The 20,395-nt window shown below is 49.6% G+C and overlaps 1 protein-coding gene across 5 annotated transcripts in view; it reads left to right on the top strand.

Annotated features, from left to right (window-relative positions):
* Window positions 1-231: 231 nt before the first annotated feature.
* LOC129649625 (acid-sensing ion channel 2-like) overlaps window positions 232-20,395 on the top strand; it is a 275,297-nt gene continuing 255,133 nt past the window's right edge. For 3 of the 5 annotated variants that reach the window (XM_055577259.1, XM_055577260.1, XM_055577256.1), the window contains exons 1-2: window positions 232-1,100; window positions 4,113-4,835. In XM_055577259.1, the coding sequence (XP_055433234.1) occupies window positions 4,281-4,835 (555 nt within the window). In that variant the 5' untranslated portion in view covers window positions 232-1,100; window positions 4,113-4,280. Of the gene's footprint in view, window positions 1,101-2,655; window positions 2,771-4,112; window positions 4,836-20,395 lie in introns of all 5 variants that reach the window. The other 2 variants (XM_055577258.1, XM_055577257.1) reach the window with 2 other exon arrangements.

Here is a 20,395-nt window from a genome sequence, read left to right as displayed (position 1 = left end):
AAATCAGTGCTTCAAATTACGGGGCTCTGGGTGGAAAAAAAATTGATTTGGGAACGACTGTCTTATGTTTTCTCTTGCATGCACCTGTATTGTAGGTGAGGCATTTGCCTCCAATATAGCCAGATAACCACCCAACGAGCTCCGTTCAAGTGAAACCTGGGCTGACCTTTCAGGGAACATTTCCAAGGAGGGAGCTGCATGTGTGAAATAGAGCAGGTCACGAGGGGTGGAATCCTAGGAAAGGTCATCAAGAGGATGGGTCTGGGGCAATCAGAGTCTCCTCACTTCTTCCCTGTCTTTGGATTGTGCACGTACATTTCCTGGGCTAGAAGGTGCCTCAGGACACAGCCTTGAGAGAGTAAGGTGGGATTGAGACCATCTGGATGGTCTATGTTCCCGAGCCCAATTAAGGCCTCTTTAACTGTTGTTGTTTAGTTGCCTGGTCAGGTCTGACTCTTTGTGACCTCATGGACTGCAGCCCGCCAGGCTCCTCTGCCCATGGAATTTTCCAGGCAAGAATAGTGGAGTGGGTTGCCACTTCCTTCTCCAGGGGATCTTCTGGACCCAGGGGTCGAACCTGTGTCTTTTGCATTGGCAGACGGATTCTTTACCACTGAGCCACCGGGAAAGCCTCTAAGGCTTCTATTTCAGCTTCTAAAACTTGGTGCAGAGACCTACTCCTCTGGCAGCACCTAAGATTGTGTGTAAGTTCTCTTGCTTTTTAAACCTGTCACCAACCAGTCTGCAGCGGCTGCCTCTTTCTTTGGTCTCTCCCTGCCTTCCGTACGTATGGGATCAGCTTGCGAATGAACGCTGCCTCCAGCCTTGTGGAACCCTGAATTATCAAGGATGGGAAGTATATTCCATTCCTCTCTGTTTACCCCAAACCAATGGAGTGTCTGGTATGGAGTCAGAGATCCACAGACTTGTTGAACAGGCTAATGAGCCAAAGACTACAGAGGTGCATTCGGGAGGTAGTCCTGGAGGAGGAGGGCCTGGCGCTATGAAAAACATGGCCAAAAAGGACCTGGCTTGGTGGAGAGGACAAGGAGGGCTGCTTCACATCTGTGGAGGAGGAGCTGGTCAGTGTGTAGTACAAGGTGAGTTTGTGTGTGTGTGTAAAATGGGAGAAGTGAAAGTCGCTCAGTCATGTCTGACTCTTTGCGACTCCATGGACTATACAGTCCATGGAATTCTCCAGGCCAGAATACTAAAGTGGGTAGCCTGAATACTGAAGTGGGTAGCCTTTCCTTTCTCCAGGGGATCTTCCTAACCCAGAGATCAACCCAGGTCTCCTGCACTGCAGGCGGATTCTTTACCAGCTGAGCCACCAGGGAAGCCCAAGAATATGGGAGCGGGTAGCCTATCACTTCTCCAGGGGATCTTCCTAACCCAGGAATTGATCCAGGATCTCCTGCATTCAGGTGGATTCTTTACAAACTGAGCTACCAAAGTGGAGTAGAAATGCTTGTCCTCTTCCTAAATTTGGGAAGACATGTTTTGACTATGCCTTTGAGCTCGTGTTTTGGAGACAAAAGCCTGAGTTCAAATCCTGCTGGGGCACTCACGAGTTGTGCAACTTTACTCTCCTGAGCCTCTGTTTATTTGTGTGTATATATGGGGCTTCCCTGGTGGCTCAGACAGTAAAGCGTCTGCCTGCAATGCGGGAGACCCGGGTTCTATTCCTGGGTCAGGAAGATCCCCTGGAGAAGGAAATGGCAATCCACTCCAGCACTCTTGCCTGGAAAATCCCATGGATGGAGGAGCCTGATAGGCTACAGTCCATGGGGTCGCTAAGAGTCAGACACGACTTCACTTTCACTTTATGGGGTAATAACACACAATTGTCAAGGTGGTTGAACGCATTAAGTGAAATGAGACAACATCCTTGCCCAGTCCTGACACACAATAGATTCTTAAAAAAAAAAAAAAAAAAAAACTCAGTTATTTTCAGCTGTGCTGGGTCTTTGCTGTGTGAAGGCTTTCTCTAGTTGTGGCAAGTCAAGGATACTCTCTAGTTGCGGTGCACAGCCTTCTCACTGCAGTGACTACTCTTCATTGCAGAACACAGGCTCTAGGTCACATGGACTCGGTAGTTGTGGTGCTCGGGCTTAGTTGCCATGCGGGATGTGGGGTCTTCCCGGATCAGGGATTGAACCCATGTCCCCTGCATTGATAGGCAGATTCTTAATGACTGGACCACAAGGAACGCCTATGATAGATTCTTAGTCTTGGCACCCTGTGTTTTGAAGCCCTGCCCCCATCTCGGCAGCTTGAGGCAGGAATTGGGAACCTCTGGGCTGACACATGCGTGAAGTTAACTAGCCTCTGTCATTTGTCCTTATTTGGGATGCTTCTGTTCTTTAAGCTCCCAGGATCGATAAACCATCGATTTAAAGCCATGTGTTGCCTCAGTGCGCATCCAGACTCTGTTACCAGCTTGGATCTGGTTAAGCGAGAGGGCAGATGGGATAGAGAAATATTTCGAAGTAGATACAAACCAAGAGTGACGTTCCCTAAACTGCCTTCTTCTCAAGGAGTGTTATTTAAGCTGGGCATGCCCTGGGGACATCAGGTTGGCTCCACACGGCATCCCCAGCTTGGCAGTGTGCATAGGGTTGGCCACTGGAACTTTCTGTTCCTTTTCTCCTGAAGGGGATTTAGCCTCACTGATTCTATGGGTTCCAGCCCTTTGATCCCTGGCACTGGGCAAGCCACACCCACCTGCTGGCAGGGGCTGACTTCCAGTGGATTTTCAGGAAAAAAAGAGGTAGGTGGCTGGAAGCCCGATCTTTCTTTCCCATCTATAGCTCCAGCTGTGTTTCCATCTGGCAAATCCTGGGGTAGAACTCCACACACACACACACACACAGCCCAAGGGAAGGCAGCCAGTCCTACCTGGAACCCCAGCTGTCTTTCTCTTTCAGATGCAAAAATCTCCTGACATCTCTGCGGAGGTGAAGGCTACTTGTTGCTCTGCCTGTGGTCTCCCAGGGGCGCCTGGGGCCCCTCATACCCTGGAATGTCCCCCTCCCGCAGGCATCAGGGGTTTTCCCGGGCTCCCTTCCTTTCCCACCTTCCAGCATCTCTGTGTCTGGAGACCCAAGGCTGGGTCTGACCTGGGAACAGATCTTGGTGCAAAGGCTTCCTGCCTCCACCCCCATACCGGGCTCTTGGGAGTTGATCAAGGTAACTTCCTGCCACCTATAGGGGGCGGCTGTCACGTCCTCCCTCCCGGGGAGGGGGCTGGTTCTCCCCCTGCGGGGAGAGGCCCCCCATTAGCTCCCTCCAAAACAGACCAAAAAGAAACTTTCGCCGGGTCCCCCGGACCCCCAGCAGCCCTCGCCCCCACCCCCACCGGCCCTCTCCCCATCCCAACAGCCTGCTGGTGGAGGGGGCGAGGGAGGGCGGCTCTCTCGGTGCCCTCTGGGTCCTCGCTTTTCCTGAGAGGGTGGGATGGAGGTGGCGGGGCGCGGGTGGGAGACAGACGAGTCCCCTTCCGGAGCCCCCAGCCTCCTTCCCAGCCTCCTGGTCCTCGCCTTTCCGCGGCCGCGCGCGCTGCCTACTCTCCGAGGAGGAGGCGCGAGCCGCGGACCGCCCGGCATTTGGAATTCTGCCCAATAAAAGGGGGGCCCGGAGGACGGACGAGAGGAGAGGAGGGACGGAGGCCGGCGGCGAGAAATGCGATCCGGAGTCCAAAACAGCACGGGCAGAGGAGAGGACCCGAGCAGCCGCGGCGGCGGCGACGGGGGCCCCTGAAGCTCGGCCGCTGCGCCCGCCTGCAGTGCATCAGCTTGGCCGCCCTGACATCCCCAGGATGCTGAACACGGGGCATTATGCACTGGTTAACAGGCTCCGAGCTGCTGAGCGACTTGTTTTAAGCATTTTCTCCCTCGCTCTCGCTTTTAATCTTGTCTCTAGTGGCGTGTGTAGGGGGGAGGACTTTATTTCCATTGGCTAAGCTCTCCCTTCCCACCCACATCTCTTCCACATCACCTTGGTGTCTCCCTAAATAAAACCAGCCCTCCTTATCGCCTGGAAAAAATCAGGAGCTAGAGTTTGAATGGTTTTTTTTTTTTTTTTTTTTAAATATAAACACTCACCCCTGGCAGCGTGCGGCTGGGCTTTCAGGATAAACTCCGGTGGTGCTGCCCTGCCTGATGCTGGCTTTTCCTTCCCTCCCTTGAACGTCAAGCTTTAAGCAGAGCCCCGAGGACTGGGAACTCTTTCCCTGAAATCTGATCAACCTGAAGCCAGTTGCGGAACTGCACAGGGTCCCCATGGACCTCAAGGAGAGCCCCAGCGAGGGGAGCCTGCAGCCCTCTAGCATCCAGATCTTCGCCAACACCTCCACCCTCCATGGCATCCGCCACATCTTCGTCTACGGGCCACTGACCGTCCGGCGTGTGCTCTGGGCCATGGCCTTCGTGGGCTCCCTGGGCCTGCTGCTGGTGGAGAGCTCGGAGAGGGTGTCCTACTACCTCTCTTATCAGCACGTCACCAAGGTGGACGAGGTGGTGGCCCAAAGCCTGGTCTTCCCGGCTGTGACCCTCTGCAACCTCAACGGCTTCCGTTTCTCCAGGCTCACCACCAATGACCTGTACCACGCCGGGGAACTGCTAGCGCTGCTGGACGTCAACCTGCAGATCCCTGACCCGCACCTGGCCGACCCCACGGTGCTGGAGGCCCTGCAGCAGAAGGCCAACTTCAAGCACTACAAACCCAAGCAGTTCAGCATGCTGGAGTTCCTGCACCGCGTGGGCCATGACCTGAAGGATATGATGCTCTACTGCAAGTTCAAGGGGCAGGAGTGTGGCCACCAGGACTTCACCACCGTGAGTACTTGGCATTCAGTTCCTTTCTGTGCTTGGTCTTTGGAGAAGTGCCACGCTGGTGGCCTCTGGCTTGGTTTGAAGTCTCTCTGTGCTTTGGAGCAGGAGGGAGAGCCGTGCCTCAGGTTGAAGGCCAAGAGGGGAGTTGGCCAGAGTTGTTGGAACTGGCAGGAGGTGTCTGCCCGCTGGGATGGGCGCTGTTGTCTGGCCGGATGTGCAGGGCGAGCGGGGGCCTGGCCTTGGGCGATGGCTCCCCGAGATGTGCCGAGCTGCCTTCCACCCACCCAAAGGCAGGAGGCCTGAGCTGTCCGTGGTCCAGGGCACTTGGTGTCTGAGCTGTGTGATTGGAACAGCTTGTCATTGACGAGGTGGCATTTTTTTTTCCCCCTCTCTCTCTCTGCTCGGAAGTAGCATCAGGCACTGCATCCTGTGGGTTGGGCTGGAGCTTAAAGCTGCCAGAGAAGGGGGTGTGGGGCCCCAGGCAGCCTGGCTGGTTCCAGTGGCTTTGGGAGCTTGCTGGAGCAGGTGATACTGCAAAGGTGTGGAAGTCTCTTTGCTGCCTTTTCCTGTGCGGATTCTGAGCTCCATGTCAGGAGAGGAGAGGCCAGGGACCCCGGGGTCTCTGTCTGGTCTGCTGGCAGGTCAAAAGCAAAGAGATGTCCAGGGTGCTTGGCCCAGAGAGGAGGGTTTAGATGGAGGCAGGATGGTCTGTGAGATGCCTGCGAGGGCAAAGCATTGCAGGCTGGCTGGTCTGGGAGTTTCAGCTGGAAACTCAGAGGCTCAGTTTGCTATCTGTACAATGATGATGATCGCTTAACAACGTGGATACGAGAGGAGTGGTGTGGGGAGGGGGCGAGCAGCTGTGAGATTCCAAAGCCTGGAGGAGGAGTGTGGAGCTGAGTAAAGAGCAAAAGCGGAGGGGAGGTGGCTCCCTTTCAGGCAGGGGCTTCCTGGAGGGGCAGAGAAAGGATGGGAGGAGAGCTGTGTCTGCCTAATTAGTGGGCTGCTAGGCAGAACTTGGCACCACAAGTCTGATTGCTGCTGCTGACAGCTCCTTGCTCCCAGGAGGGCCTGGGACATCAGGGGCCTTGGGACCCTCTGGAAGCCCAGTGTGGTTGCTTCTCCCAAAGCTGCCTTAGAGCTTTTGAGTCTCAGAACCTTGAGCCAAATTGCAGTCGTAAGTTTGGCGTGGCAAATGGCAGAGAGACCCGACTCTGTCGTCAGCTCTCATCTGAGGTCCTCTGCTTAATTAAGACATGCCCTACCTTGCTCCGTGATACATCCATTCCCTGCCCGCTCTCAGATCCACTGCCTTAGCAGCCTCTTGCTGTGAGTTTCTTTTAACACTACAGCCGATTTCTGCCCACAGCCTCTGTGCTTGCTGTGGGCTGTCTCTGGTCTTCTCTAGAAAAGCCAAGAGTGCTTGAGTGTTGGGGAGCGGGGAAGGAGAGGGTACTGCTTCTCGCTGCCTGTAGAGCTCTCTTTCTTGGTGGAGTTGTTCTGTGTGATTTGTTTGAAACATTGTGCAAAAGAGCCCAGCAGAATCAGGCCGTGGTATATGGAAGCTGAAGAGGAAGCGGGTCTGAGCTGGGGGCAGGGACCAGCAGTCCTGGAAGCCTTTCTAAATTGGAGCAAACAGGATCCAAAAACATGTCATGCACAAATGATGTCTTATGTGGCTTGGGGAGAGATGGGGGGAAAACCTCATTCTTAGAGGTTGAAACCATCATTGTATCCACCCTGTGCTTTCTAGTGCCGTGGCAACGCTCAGCTTCTCCACTGCACCACGCAGCTCAGACACACACTCAGCTGTTCCTCTGTCTGCCTGAACACGCATGGAACATGCAGAGAGTAGAGAGAGAGAGAGGGTGGCACCAGAGCCACTGCGGTGGGTAGCAGCCTCTGGACTAAGTTCTCTCAAGCATCCACATGACCACATGTTCACCTAGTGACTTCCTCTCAACTCATGACCAAGTTCCATTTAGAAGTAAAGGTTCTCTGATCCCCGGCTGCTGTTTCATACTCAGCCTGTCATTTGGGTCCCTGGGGTCCCAAGAGGCCAAAGATCAGGCCTTCAATCCTGACCCGAGCCTTTGACCTTGCCAGGTTCTCACTTCAATAGGGAAGCTGCCTGTGGATATAAATGTCAAGTGTCATGTCATTATCTGTCATCCTCACCAGATTCAAGACTGATCTAGGTTGAGTGCCCCTCCTTGGACTGACCTCAGTGTTCCCCCTGCATTGAAAAGGGGATGGGTCTCAGGGCTGGATTGTGTCCAATAGGGCAGGAGAGTGTCTGAAAGGGCACCCGCTCCAGGCGGGACGTTGATCTGTTTCGCCCATTGGTCACAGTGAGCAGCCAGGCTCCCAGGGTGGGGCGTGATGTCAAGTTTGTTCCAGGACCTTGTAGTGAAGGCTAATCCTTCCTACTCACCCTGGCCTCTTGGCCTGGGGTCCAGGTGTACTTGACCTTGGCCGGGGGTACACCAGAGGAGCCTGAGACCTCACAGGTGGCTATGGGAGAAGTCAGCTCACCATCTTTCTCTCTCATTCATTCTCTGTACTCCGTACCCCTCTCCTTTTGGTTCATTTGCTGGACTCTCCCTGGGTTTGTCCTATGCTGGGTGGCTTCCTCCTCTATGAGCTGTGGCTGGCTTAGTAGACCAGTAAAGTGTCGGGGAGGAACTGTCCCAAGTGGATCATTTTTCCCATTTTTCTTTTTCTGTAAAGCGCACCTAATGCCATCTCCAGGGCTAATGCTTTTGCAGACGCTTCCTTATTCCAAGTTCTTAGCTGGTGAGCAATGAAGTGCATAATACCCTTTAATTAGCGAATGAGCCATGATTCAGGCAGAGGGAAAGACTGTCAGTGGAGGTTAAAAGTCCCAGAAGCTGTGTGTGGGACTCTGATTGCCATGTAAACAGGTATGCTTCATGCTTGGGCAGGTACATTCTTAGCCTTCACCTAGGACCATCTGTGGAGAAGGCAATGGCACCCCACTCCTGTACTCTGGCCTGGAAAATCACTTGGACAGAGGAGTCTGGTAGGCTGCAGTCCACGGGATCGCTAAGCGTCAGACACGATTGAGAGACTTCACTTTCACTTTTCACTTTCATGCATTGGAGAAGGAAATGACAACCCACTCCAGTGTTCTTGCCTGGAAAATCCCAGGGATGGGGGAGCCTGGTGGGCTGCCATCTATGCGGTCGCACAGAGTCAGACACGACTGAAGCGACTTAGCAGCAGCAGCTGCAGGAGGACCATCTGACTTCAGATGGGTACATACTTTTGCTTCCTGGGAAAGAAGAGGAGCATTTTGATTCAACAGTATCCACTTGGCAGAGCCTGCCCAGCTGACCTAGTGTGGAAGGAAAGGGTGAGAGGGCTCGCCGTGGGGGTGTTTGTCTGGTCATGACTGGATGAGTTGAAGTTAAGATTAGAAGTAGGAAGACTTAAGTTTGCATTCCAGCTCCATCATTTCTTAAGCTTATTCCCTAGGTCGTGTTTTGTACCCTTCTCGGCACTGACTTGCTCATGGAACATCTGATTGTAACCCGTGACTTTGTAACTCACAGGGGAGAACGAATCATGTGGGACGGTATATATGAAAGTCCTTTTGCGTGTTGTGACAACGATGCAGATGTAAGGCAGGGTTATTATCAAGAGAAGTAGGAAGGTTTTTATTGTCCAGGCTGCTTGCCCTGTTTGCAGCCCACCAGACTAGTCAGTTGATGAGTAATGCTGTCACGGTAGTGAGGAGGTTGCTACTTTCTCTGTATGGAGCCCTGGGGGAAAGCCTAGCATCGCGGGGATGGGGTTTCTTAGAGTGGAGGTCACAGCTGGATTCAGCAGCTAACTGTTGCTGACAGGTGGCAATCCCACTGCTTGTAACTAGCCCGTGACGGTTTCACGTCTTTTTTCTGCTTATCACATTGGGGTTCATCCGCCTCCAAGTTCAAGAATGCAAATGCCCCCCCAGTTTGCATTTTTAACCTGATTCCCATAGTGTGAGTGTGTGTGTGTGTGTGTGTGTGTGCATGCGTGCGTGTACCTTAAACCTGACATTTCTTAGGAGAGGCATTTCTTTCTTTTTGTACTGAAAGAAAGGTCCCTCCACAATGGGATCTTGTTAGAGGCAATTCTACAACTCTTAGTCATCCACATCGCATGGCCTTAGAGAGATGGCTTGGGGAGGGTTTAGCAAGCTCATATATTTGGAATTCTTGCCCCAGGTCGGTGGGTCCATAGCTAATCTTATTACTCCTTATCACAGGAGGAGCAGGTGTGTGAAGAATGGGGGCTTTGGGGAGAGATCTGAGTTGGAATTCCAACCATACCCTCTCTTCCCTGTATAATCTGTAATTTGTATAAGGCAAATTTCTTAACTATACTCTCTCCAACTCTAATTAAAAACAATAATGCCTGCCACTCAGAGTCGTTGTACTGATCTACGGAGGCCAAGGATGCCGAGAGCTAGTGCGGGGCAGGTGCTTGGTACAAGAGCAGGCCCCTTGCTTTGTTTAGCATCCCATGGGAGTGTTGCCTGGGCCTTGGTTGGATGCTGGCTCCCATGACTCCAGGCCAGGGCCCTGCCCACTCTTCCTCACTGTGACTCACTAACAGCTTTAGATCATGGGCAACGGCTGTGTTTGTGGGGTTCTTCACTCTCAAAATGTGTCAAGCGTTCGCTTTTCACAGTATGTCCGTATCAGTTCTGCTACCTGAACACCCCCTCCTTACCCACCAGCTTGGCTTCCATGTCTAGCTCATGCCACTAACCTTAGCCCAGGAAGCTTGTGCTGCCCACCTTACCCCTGATAGGAGTCGAGTGGCCTGGGTACCAGGCAGGCATCTTGTATCCAGCGTGTCCTGTGAGTGCCTAGCACATCCATTCCTTTGTTAATCAAACAGAACACCTCCCATGTATCAGGGATGGTACTAGACCAGATCTTTGCCATCAGAGAGCTTATGGCCCATTTCTTAGCCTTCTGGATCGGGGGCTTGTTGAGAGCAGGAATCTTGTCTCATCAAACACTTTCTCTGCATCTGTCATGCTGAAAACAGGGCCTGCCCACAGTAAATACCCAGGAAAGCTGTTTTTTTTTTAGTTCCTTGCAGTTTCCTGAATTGATCCCACATCCTTTGCTCATGGGCCTGTCTTCTTTACATCTCTCACCTCTCTCTATGTCTATTTATTTAAATCCTATGCATCCTTTAAAACCCAGCCCTAATATCTCTGTGGCCTTCTCTAGGAAACCACTGCCAACCCCTTTCCCCATATCATAATCTAAATTAATCTCTTCCTCCCCGTCTTCTAGACAGCCTTTGGCGTACTCCGATAGGACAGTCATTATGCATGCTTTCCCTTGCATTAGAATCATGAAGTGTTTAGGCTGAAAGGGACCTTGGAGAAGATTTAATTTAATACTTGCATTCTTTAACCACTGATAATTTTTATACATTGTCCATTTCAGTCTCTCCTTCCTGTAAGACATGATTTTTTTTTTCCTAATTTTATATTTTCAGGACTTAGAACTGCTTATCACATCGAAAGCACTTCCAATGTGTCATCAGAGTGTGTGAAGTGGGTTTGCAGCTTTTCAAATGTAAGGTGACTCTGATATCAACTGAACAATTGCATTTTTGGCTTCCCTTTACAGTGTAGGTACCCAGGATTCCCCCTGCATTGAGATGACTTGTCTCCTTATTGTTATTATTTTAATAATACACTTTCTGATTATAGAAACAATCCATGCTCACTGGAGAAAACTTGGGAAGTGTGGGAAGGAATAAAGAAGACAACCTTGCCCATAATAGCATCTTAGATATAATTGCATGTATTATTTTGGTGTCTGGGGAGTAACTCCATTTGGTCATGCCTGGGTTCACACGTCTGTACATCTAATGCCTGGTCTGGCATGCAGTATACACTCAGCCCGTGTCTGCTTGCCTTCTTCTCCCTGGGTCCCCTGGGTAGTATCCAGAGGGTTAGAAATTCCTTGAAAGGTCCATTTAGTGTAAAAATAAAATCTACAGATGGGTCTCCATGGGTCTGATCAATACCTCTTTGGTGGGATATATTTTGTCTTATCTGCCAGGAGCATCCAGGGATAATTTGTGAGAGAAAGAGGTACCAGCTTCTCTTAACTCAGCTTCCTTGGGTTTTAGGTTCACAATTGAACAGGAGTTGCTCTTTTTTAAAAAGTAATTTTATTTGTTTATTATTTTTGGCTGTACTGGGTTCTTGTTGCAGCGTGGGCTTTCCTGTAGTTGCAGCGAGCAGGGCTATTCTCTAGTTGCGGTGAGTGGCTCTAGGCATGTGGTTTTCAGTACTTGTAGCACACGGGCTTAGTTGCTCTGGAATATGCGGAATCTTCCTGGGTCAGAGTTCGAATCTGTGTTTCCTGCATTGGCAGGCAGATTCTTCACCACTGAGCCACCACGGTTAGTCCAAGTTACTCTTTTCTGATGGCCCTTGATTGACAGCCCAGCTGTGCATTTACCTGAAGCCATCTTGGTCCTGTGTGTTGTATGTTTGCTGGACTGAACCAGAGATGTGTTTATTGAACCCCAATTGGATCTTCTGACTGAGGCTTAATCTCGTTCCTGGATGAGACCCAACTCCTCAGGACCATGAGGACCATGGACTGTGAAGACCACGAGGTTCTCCTTGCCTGGTCATCTCTGCTTGCCTCAGCATGGTATATAGACCCTGACTTACTCTAACCTGGGAAATTTCTAGGCTCTATATCAAAATGGTATGCATTGCATTGGGCTTCCCAGGTGGTGCTAGTGGTAAAGAAGCCGCCTGCCAATGCGGGAGATGTAAGAGACAGGTTTGATCCCTGGGTTGGGAAGATCCCCTGGAGGAGAGTATGACAACCCAGTCCAATATTCTTGCCTGGAGAATCCCATGGACAGAAGAGCCTGGAGGGCTACAGTCCATACGGTCGCACACGACTAAAGAGACTTAGCATGCACGCATATACATTGCATTGCATCCAGAGTAAATGATAGCTCTTATTCCTGAAGTTGCTTGGAAGTCTTGTGCATATTTACCATGCTCTTGCAGAGGCAACCTCTGCCCAGCTGAGTGGGTGGTTTTCCATGGTGCCAGCCTCTGGTGGGGATCTTCTAGTTTGCAGTGTTAGGTCGTGTCTTTCTGGCAGTAAAGCTTTCAGGGGTGTGTTGACTTCGCTCTGATGTGATGAAGGGCTGGGATACTAACTACAAGTGAATGTTACAATAACCCAAACCATCTGCTTGCCAAGAGAGGCTAAGGCCTCATCAGGCCACTGGGCTGGTACCTAGCTGCTCTGTGTTTCCACTTTTGTCCCTGGGAGCTCTTAGACCTCCAGAATTGCTGATGGAAGAAGGCTACCCGAGAGCTTACTGAATTGGAAATGGAGTCTTTCCCCCTTGCTCCAGTGTCTCCCTTTTCCTTTCTATAGCAAGTCTTTCCCTTAATGATGAGATGAACTCTAGACAATTTTCTATAAAGTTTCTGAAACCTAGTTTGCTACCAATTTCTAGAGTAAGAGCTGAAATGAGATGCCATGTAAAAAGTCCCCCACAACTGAATTGGTAGCTTTTTTATTTTTAATTTTTTTTTGAATTGGTAGCTTTTAGCACCAAACTTGTCAGAGGCATTGTTCCCATAGAGCAGTTCATATTTCAAAGAACCAAGTAATCCCATTTTCTCCAGCAGAACAAAAATATGTCACCTGGGTCTAGAGATATCTGAAAGTGTGCTGTGTGCTGTCTTTTTTTGTCGGAGTGTTTGTGTTTGATGGAGCAAGGTTGCCATATCAAACTTGACCAGCAGGGCTGTTTGACCCATGATCTATTGTAACCCGAAACTAATGGCCTTCATCACCTCTGCAAATTTGAAATTCCATGTCTCATAGTTCTCCCCTGCAATGGACTTCAAGCCAGTCCATACAGATGGGGCTTAGTGGTTACTGGAAGCCTGTGATAGGAGCCTATTTATCAGAATGGGCTTTATTTGAGAAGAACATTCTGCAGAGGGTCATCCTTTGGTTGCGAACGCATGTCTCCATCTCCCAGCACTTATTTTCTCATGACTCAGGTCCATTCCCTATCGATTACCTCACTGGCCACGGAAATTTGTATTCAGGAGAAATAAAGCATGAAGCACAGAAGGAATGTATTTGCCTGCATTTATTGACTTCTGTTGATGGAGTGACCCAACCTTGGGCAAGGTGATTAGCTTCTCTGGGCCTCAGTTTCTTTACTTGTAAGATAAGCAGGCCAAACTAGGTGATTCCCAAGGACATGCCGATTTGTAGAACTCTAATGTAGTAGAACACAATCAAAGTTTATTTTCTGATCTCACATTTGTTCGTTGAAACTACAATTTTATGTTTGGAGGCAAGGGACGGATGTTATTTAGTAACCAAATATGCTTATTTATTTATTTGTTTGTGTTATGTAGATAGAGCTGTACCACGGAAGGAAAAATACCCTGATACCCTGTGTGGGTGTAGCAGAAACAGGGAGGCACCAAGCCCAACAGTCAAAACTGTCGGCGAGCCCTGTGTGTGGTTGCAGTTGGTCAGTCTGCCTGAAAGTCTCCATCACGCTGGTCCTAGAGTTGTGAGCAGGGGTCCGTGTTCAAGTTAGCAAGGGCGTTTGTGAAAGATGCTGTAGTTCCATCCAGACCCTCTCTCCTGCTGCTGGGGCTGCAGCTCCTATGGCTCCTATCTGGCCTGAGATCAGAAGGACGCCCTTGGTCCTTAGACAGTTGGCAGTGCCGGTCTAGGAGATAGCTGAGAAGTTATACACCTCCCCACCGCCTGGGGGCAGCCAGGGGCCAGCAACCGACTGACCCAGGTGCTCAAAATGCCAGGCGTCTCGAGACCCCAGAAATTAGAGTGCCGTTTTTCACACTCCCGAGCTTTCCATGGGGTCAGGTTGAGCTTCGCGTCTTCCCAAAACACCACTTTGCTTACGTCTTCTTCCTTCCCTATCTTGCGTGCCTCCCTCCCTTCTAGGCTTTTCCTGAGTTCATCATCCCTTCAATAAAGTGTCTTCCCTGGTGGCTCAGATGGTAAAGCGTCTGCCTGCAATGCTGGAGACCCGAGTTCGATCTCTGGGTTGGGAAGATCCCCTGGAGAAGGAAAGGGCAACCTGCCCCAGTACTCTTGCCTGGAAAATTCATGGACCAGGAGCCTGGTAGGCTACAGTTCATGGGGTTGCAAAGTCGGACACGACTGAGCGACTTCACTTCACTTTCACTTCAATAAATTACCTGGATGAGGAACCCTGTCCCAGGCTCTGCTAGGGAACCCAACCTATGTATTGATTCGTTTTTGCTTCTCCATCTGTTTGACAAAATGGAGAATCACTTAGGCACGTGAACCTGTATCTGGCTTGGAGTGAAGGAAATACCGATTTCAAAAGTCTTATAAGCCTCAGTCTCTCTAGATGTGTCCTCCTCTGGGGTCTGTAACAATTTCCAAGGGAGACTTTTCATAACTCAAATGAGCATCTCTCTGATTGGGATTCGTTATTCTAGCCTCAGCTGTATATTCCTCTTTGGAACTTTTTGTCCAAGGAAAGCCCTTCCCAAAGTTGCCTGTGCCCTAAAGTGAAGTCACTCAGTCGTGTACGACTCTTTGCAACCCCGTGGACTGTAGCCCACCAGGCTCCTCTGTCCCTGGGATTCTCCAGGCAAGAATACTGGAGTGGGTTGCCATTTCCTTCTCCAGGGGATCTTCCCAACCCAGAGATCGAACCCGGGTCTCCTGCATTGCAGGCAGATGCTTTATCCTCTGAGCCACCAGGGAAGGCCTGTGCCCTAAGGACTGAGCTATTCCTATTCTCACAGCTCCTGCATACCCCTGGTCCCCACCTGCCACCACCCCCAGCTCAGGCTGCTCACACCCTAGCTCTCACCTTTACCAACACCCGCTTTCTCGTCCTTTCCCAGTTCGGCTGTCTCTGAGAGCGTCCCTTTCTTGCCCTCCTCCCAGCCTTCACTGGATGAGCCTCAGTCTGGCTTCAGGCCACAGGGAGGAGGCGGCTGCCTTTGATGTTGGCAGTGGCTCGGGCTCATCCATAAAGTAGGAGGCAGTGAGAAATGTACGGCTGACCAGGGGTGACGCTGCTCATATGTCACAGAAAGCGTGAGTGATGAGGAGCGCAGGGAGGAACTGAGAACTGTTTAGCCTGAAAAGGGAAGCAGGTGACCCAAGGCCGGGGGGTTGCCATCTTCATGCACTTAGAAGGTCCTCCTAGGGAAAAGAGATGAGGTTTTCTCTTCGAGAGGCCAGAGGGCAGTGCTGGAGCCCAAGTTTGGGAAGTCGTTCACAGAGGTGGTATCAGCTGCTTGGAAGGTGCCATCCGGGGACCACCTGTGCTGTGTCATTCCAGCTGAGGCCACATAGTCGCTTACTGGCGACGCCGTAGAGGTGGATCAATGTCACGTAAAGAGTTGGATGTAATGACCTCTACAGTTGCTTTCAGCTCTGAGCATCTTTGATTTATTTCCTTTTGGAACAGATATTTGGGGTCAGAGGTGAGGGCCACTGACAGATGGCTTTGAGAGGAATCGATAATAGAGGCAAGCCAGCGCATGTAGCTTGCTACATAGTTTCAAGAGTGAGGAATAAGGATGCTGCTGCCAGAAAATCCTTGGAGACAGAAGAGGCTCAGTTCATCCAGAGAGAGAGGAGGATGTGTGTGGGTGGTGGTCACTAGGGCTTGGAGTGGCTGGTAAATGATCTGGCCTCCCCAAGGGAGTCTGTGCGGCTTCTGGACAAGTAGTTCCCAGGACAATTCATCGTAAATTCTGACCACTAGTGCCAGTCTCAGAAAGCAGATCTTGGATGTGTTTGGGCCTGGCCTGGTTTCCGGTGGGGGCAGGAGAGACAAAGAGGTGCTTGAGTTAAAGGTTACTCTAGGGCTTCCCTGGAGGCTCAGTGGTAAAGAATCTATCTGCCAAGGCAGGAGACATGGGTTCGATCCCTAGTCTGGGAAGATCCCACATGCCAAGGAACAACTAAGCCAGTGCACCATAACTATTCAGCCTGTGCTCTAGAGCCCAGGAGCTGCAACTACTGAGCTCATGTGCTGCCATTACTGAAGCCTGTGAGCCCTAGAGCCTGCGCCCCACGACAAGAGAGGCCACCATACTGGGAAGCCTTCCCTGCTTGCTGCAACTAGAGAAAAGCCCACACAGCAATGAAGACCCAGTACAGCCAAAAATAAAAAAAGTAAAAATAAATAAGTAAAGAAAATTATTTAAAAATGATACCACTATAATGGGTGGGGTTAGTGATAGCCCCAGTTATAGAGGCTGGGAAGGCTAACCTGGCTAGGAGAATGCCCTGCCTGGGAGTACCAGGGTGTTATGGGAAGTGTGGGGAGGATGTAGGGGTACTGGCACCAGAGGTAATTATAGAATGAGATATTTTAGCCAACTGTGGATTTCAGTGCCTGATAAGTGTGGGCTCCAGGCTTGCATAGCTATGATTTTTTGATTTATAAGAAAGGCATATTTGGTCTTCATTTGCTGGTTCCTGGTACAAGAGATTGAAAACCTTTGGAATATCTGGAGGGGGTGGGTGAGAGGAGTATTTTTAAAAAATTGTTTTAAAGCCTTTATTGAATTTGTTACAATATTGCTTCTGGTTTATGTTTTGGTTTTTTGGCCTAGAGGCTCATGTAATTTTAGCTCTTTGACCAGGGATTCAACCCTCACCCTCTATATTAGAGGATGAAGTCTTAACCACTGGACTGCTACAGAAGTCCCAGGAGCATCTTTTGTTATTCCTAATGAGGCCGTTTCAACCAGACCTGAGTTTATGCTAAAGAAGTAAATCTTGCTGGCCGCCTGGATGGCTTCAGGATGGGGTCTGGTTTCCATCAGTCATGTGATTAGAAGGTTGGAAATTGAGCTAATCACCAGTGGCCAATGATTTAATCAATCCCGCCTATGTAATGGGACCGCTCCGTAAGAACCTCTGAATGAAGGGGTTCAGAGAACTTCTGGGCTGGTGAACATGTGGAGGTGCTGCGGGGGTCGGCATACCCAGGGAAAGGGCGGAAGCTCAGTTCCCTTTATGCTATACCCTGTCCTAAGGTTCTCTTCTGTCTGTCTGTTCTGGAGTTGTGTTCTCTAAAATAAACCAGTGAGAGTAAGATAACTTTACCTGAGTACTGGAGGCCATTCTAGCAAATTATCAAACCTGAGGAGTGGGTCATGGGAACCCTGATTTATAGTTAGCTGGTATGAAGTACAGGTGTCTTGGAGACTGGCATCTGAACTGGGGACCGTCTTATGGGTCTGAACCTTTAATCTTTGGGGTGTGCCCTAACTCTGGGTAGTTAGGGTCAGAATTGCTTGGTATGAGGGGAAAACCCACCCACTTGGTGTCAGAAGTGAATTGTTCTCTGACTTTAAAAAACAAATCTTAGTAAAGATCTTGTGCAAATTACTTCTCTGTTTCCTCATGTATTAAATAATAATTATACTGGTACTTACTACATAGGATGGTGTGCTGCATGAATGAAATAATAGAAGCAAAGCTTTGAGCTTCTGGCCAGATGTAGAGTGTCTGTATTTTGTTGCTGCTGTTATTTTTATTATTACTAAGATGAGGTGGAGATAAAACTTACTGACAAGAGATCTGAGAGCCAAGGATTTTGGGGGGGGGGCGGGGAATCCACATTGATATTTGTGAATTCCAAGAGTATGGGGATGAGGCTGTGAACAAGCCAGGCACCCAGATCCTGCTCTAAGCTACTAGAGACACCCAGAATATTTCAAAAATAGAATTCCTTCCATTTGATCAAAACTATGTAGTTTACAAAACCTGTTAATAATTGCTGAAGTTTTCTGAGTGCATGCTACATCTCAAATCCTGTCCTTTACCTGGGATCCAGTCTCTATTCGCAACTGTTTTTTTGGTAGGGAAAAAAAATTGAGGCTGAGAAAAGTTAAATGACAAGCCTGAAGTCACTTAGCTAAGTAATTGGTGGAAGTGGTACTTGAACCAGGTACTCTGGCTCCAGGTCCTCTAGGCTTCCTAAGATGCTGTTTGGTCCTCGCAGTAACTCTGAAAGCAAGAAAGGTAACAGTGCGTCTGTTTCAGAGTTGAACACATGAGGCTCAGAAAAGCTGAGTGACACATGCAGGGTCACTCAGCAAGACAGTGGCACCTTTGAGGATCAGAGTTCCTGCCTCTGATTCCCGTTGGGGGTTCTCTGTGAGGACATCGAGCTTGTTTATGCTGGGCTGAGTAAAGTCAGGCTGTTCATCTGTGAGTCTTCAGCTCAAAAGACTTGAAGTTTAGGCTGAAGTTTCCTCCATGACTCTTGTATCTTGCTCAAGGAACCAGGAGCCTGGCAGCTCCCAGGGTTGAATGAGAGCAGGAGAGTGGGGTGCAGGGGGATGCAGCTGTCCATGTAGCCCCCATCTCTTACCTGCATCCCTCACCCTTGTGCAGGTAAACTGAGAGAAGAGGCAAAGGCAGCCCAGCTCTCTATGACTGAAGGCAAATGAGGGTTTTTTTTAAATTTTATTGAAGTATAGTTGATTTACAATGTTGTGCTAATTTCTGCTCTGCAGCACAGTGATTTACTTTTCATACATATATATATATACATATATATATCATATATACACACACACACATATATACACATACATTCTTTTTCTTGTTTTTTCCATTATGGCTTATCATAGGATTTTTAATTTTTGTTTACTTATTTATTTTCATTAAAAAATAATTGAATGCCTGTTATGTGCTAGGCACTGAGCTAGATGCTGAAGATACATAGATGAAAAAGCCAGCTGTCACCTTTAGGAAAAATTTTTACCTAGGGAGCCCATCAAGTCCCAGACCCCTGTAGGGTGTGTACAATGACATAAATGCATGTATAGAGTCATACTGTGCTCAGTCACTCAGCCGTGTCTGACTCTCTGCAATCCCATGGACTGTGGCCGACAGGCTCCTCTGTTCATGAAAGATTCCAGGCAAGAATACTGGAGTGCGTTGCCATTTCCTTCTCCATTAAGTTTGTTTTACATTGAAGGGTAATTGCTTTACAACACTGGTTTGATTTCTGCCACACATCCGCATGAATCAGCCGTAGGTGTACATATGTCCCCTCCCTCTTGAATGTCCCACCCTTTCCCACCCCTCTAGGTTGTTACAGAGCCCCAGTTTGTATCATTTTGAATATGGTTTCTTGTGTTACACTGTAGGACCTTGTGTATCCATCCTACGTATAATAGTTTGCACCAGAACACGGTTTTGTGGTGCAAGAGGATATTCCAACTTTCTGGAATAAGACCTTGCAGCTCCAGTTCCAGGCTGAGAGGAGGAAGAGGAGCACGGATGCAGTCAAATGACTGGTTCTGAGAGGGGACTCCCCCCAGACCTTTCTGGTTGATGATCATGCAGGTGGATTCTGGGCTAATGTCATGCATCTTGGCGCAGCTGGTTTCACCGGTTGCACAGCCGGGTCACCGAGCATCAGCCCTGTGAAATCAGTTTTCCCTTTTCGGGGAAAGTGGGCTTTGGATCCTGCTGCCGTGATTTCTGCCTGTCGCAAGCATGGCACCCCTAAGAGCTGGACACACGTCTATGGTCCCCTCGACCTCCCAGCTCTGCAAATCTGCATCAGATCCTTTATTTTTGCCTCCCTGGTCTGTCGGCTCAGGAATGTACAGGTGGACAGGCCTAGTAATTCCACATCACCCTCTTTAGGAAAGTGGAGAAGTTGGAGAAGTCTTTTCTTGCCAGGCTGACACTTGCTGTCCCTCTCAGATTGCTAACTGGGGGGCTCTGGGGTCTGACATTAGGACATGAGCATCAATTTTCGGATGTGCATGGGATTCTGCCTTGCTGGCTCTTTCTGCCTCCACTTCCCCATTTTAAATCTGACTCTGGCATTTGAAAAGGTTGGATGGCATCACCGACTCAATGGGCATGAACTTGGGCAAACTCTGGGAGATGGTGAGGGACAGGGAGCCCTGGCGGGCTGCGGTCCATGGGGTCACAAAGAGTCAGGCCTGACTTGGGACTGAACAACAACAACAGCTGGCAAAATGCTAACTTTATGAGAAACAGATATGTTGAAGGAACCAGGTGGCGAGAGCTTGGCATTGAGAGCTTCCGCCTCCGAATCCGTGACTTGAATTTGAAGGTTCAGTCCATCTGCACTCTGAACAGAGTTCCAGGCGGTAGTGTAGCACGGGGGTTGAGAGCCGGGGCTGTGGAGTGAGATGGTCTTGATTGAAATTTTATAATCATAGACAGTAAGTTTTTACATAAGAAATTTCGAGTTTTGAACTTTCAAAGATGTGAACATATTATAAACTTATTACAGTACAGTAGACAACTGTGTTAGTTGGGTGAACTGTGCTTCGTTGCTCAGTTGCATCCAACTCTTTGTGACCCCACAGACTGTGCCCTCCAAGCTCCTCTGTCCTTGGGGACTCTCCAGGCAAATATTGGAATGGGTTGCCATGCCCTCCTCAGGGTTAGTTGGGTACCTGGGCTAATTTTGTTGGACTTACAAACAAATTCGAC

The sequence above is a fragment of the Bubalus kerabau genome, chromosome 4, assembly GCF_029407905.1.
Source record: "Bubalus kerabau isolate K-KA32 ecotype Philippines breed swamp buffalo chromosome 4, PCC_UOA_SB_1v2, whole genome shotgun sequence".
Lineage (NCBI taxonomy): Eukaryota > Metazoa > Chordata > Mammalia > Artiodactyla > Bovidae > Bubalus > Bubalus kerabau.
The sequence above is the reverse complement of the archived record's forward strand: the minus strand, read 5'-3'. Positions and strand labels throughout refer to the sequence as shown.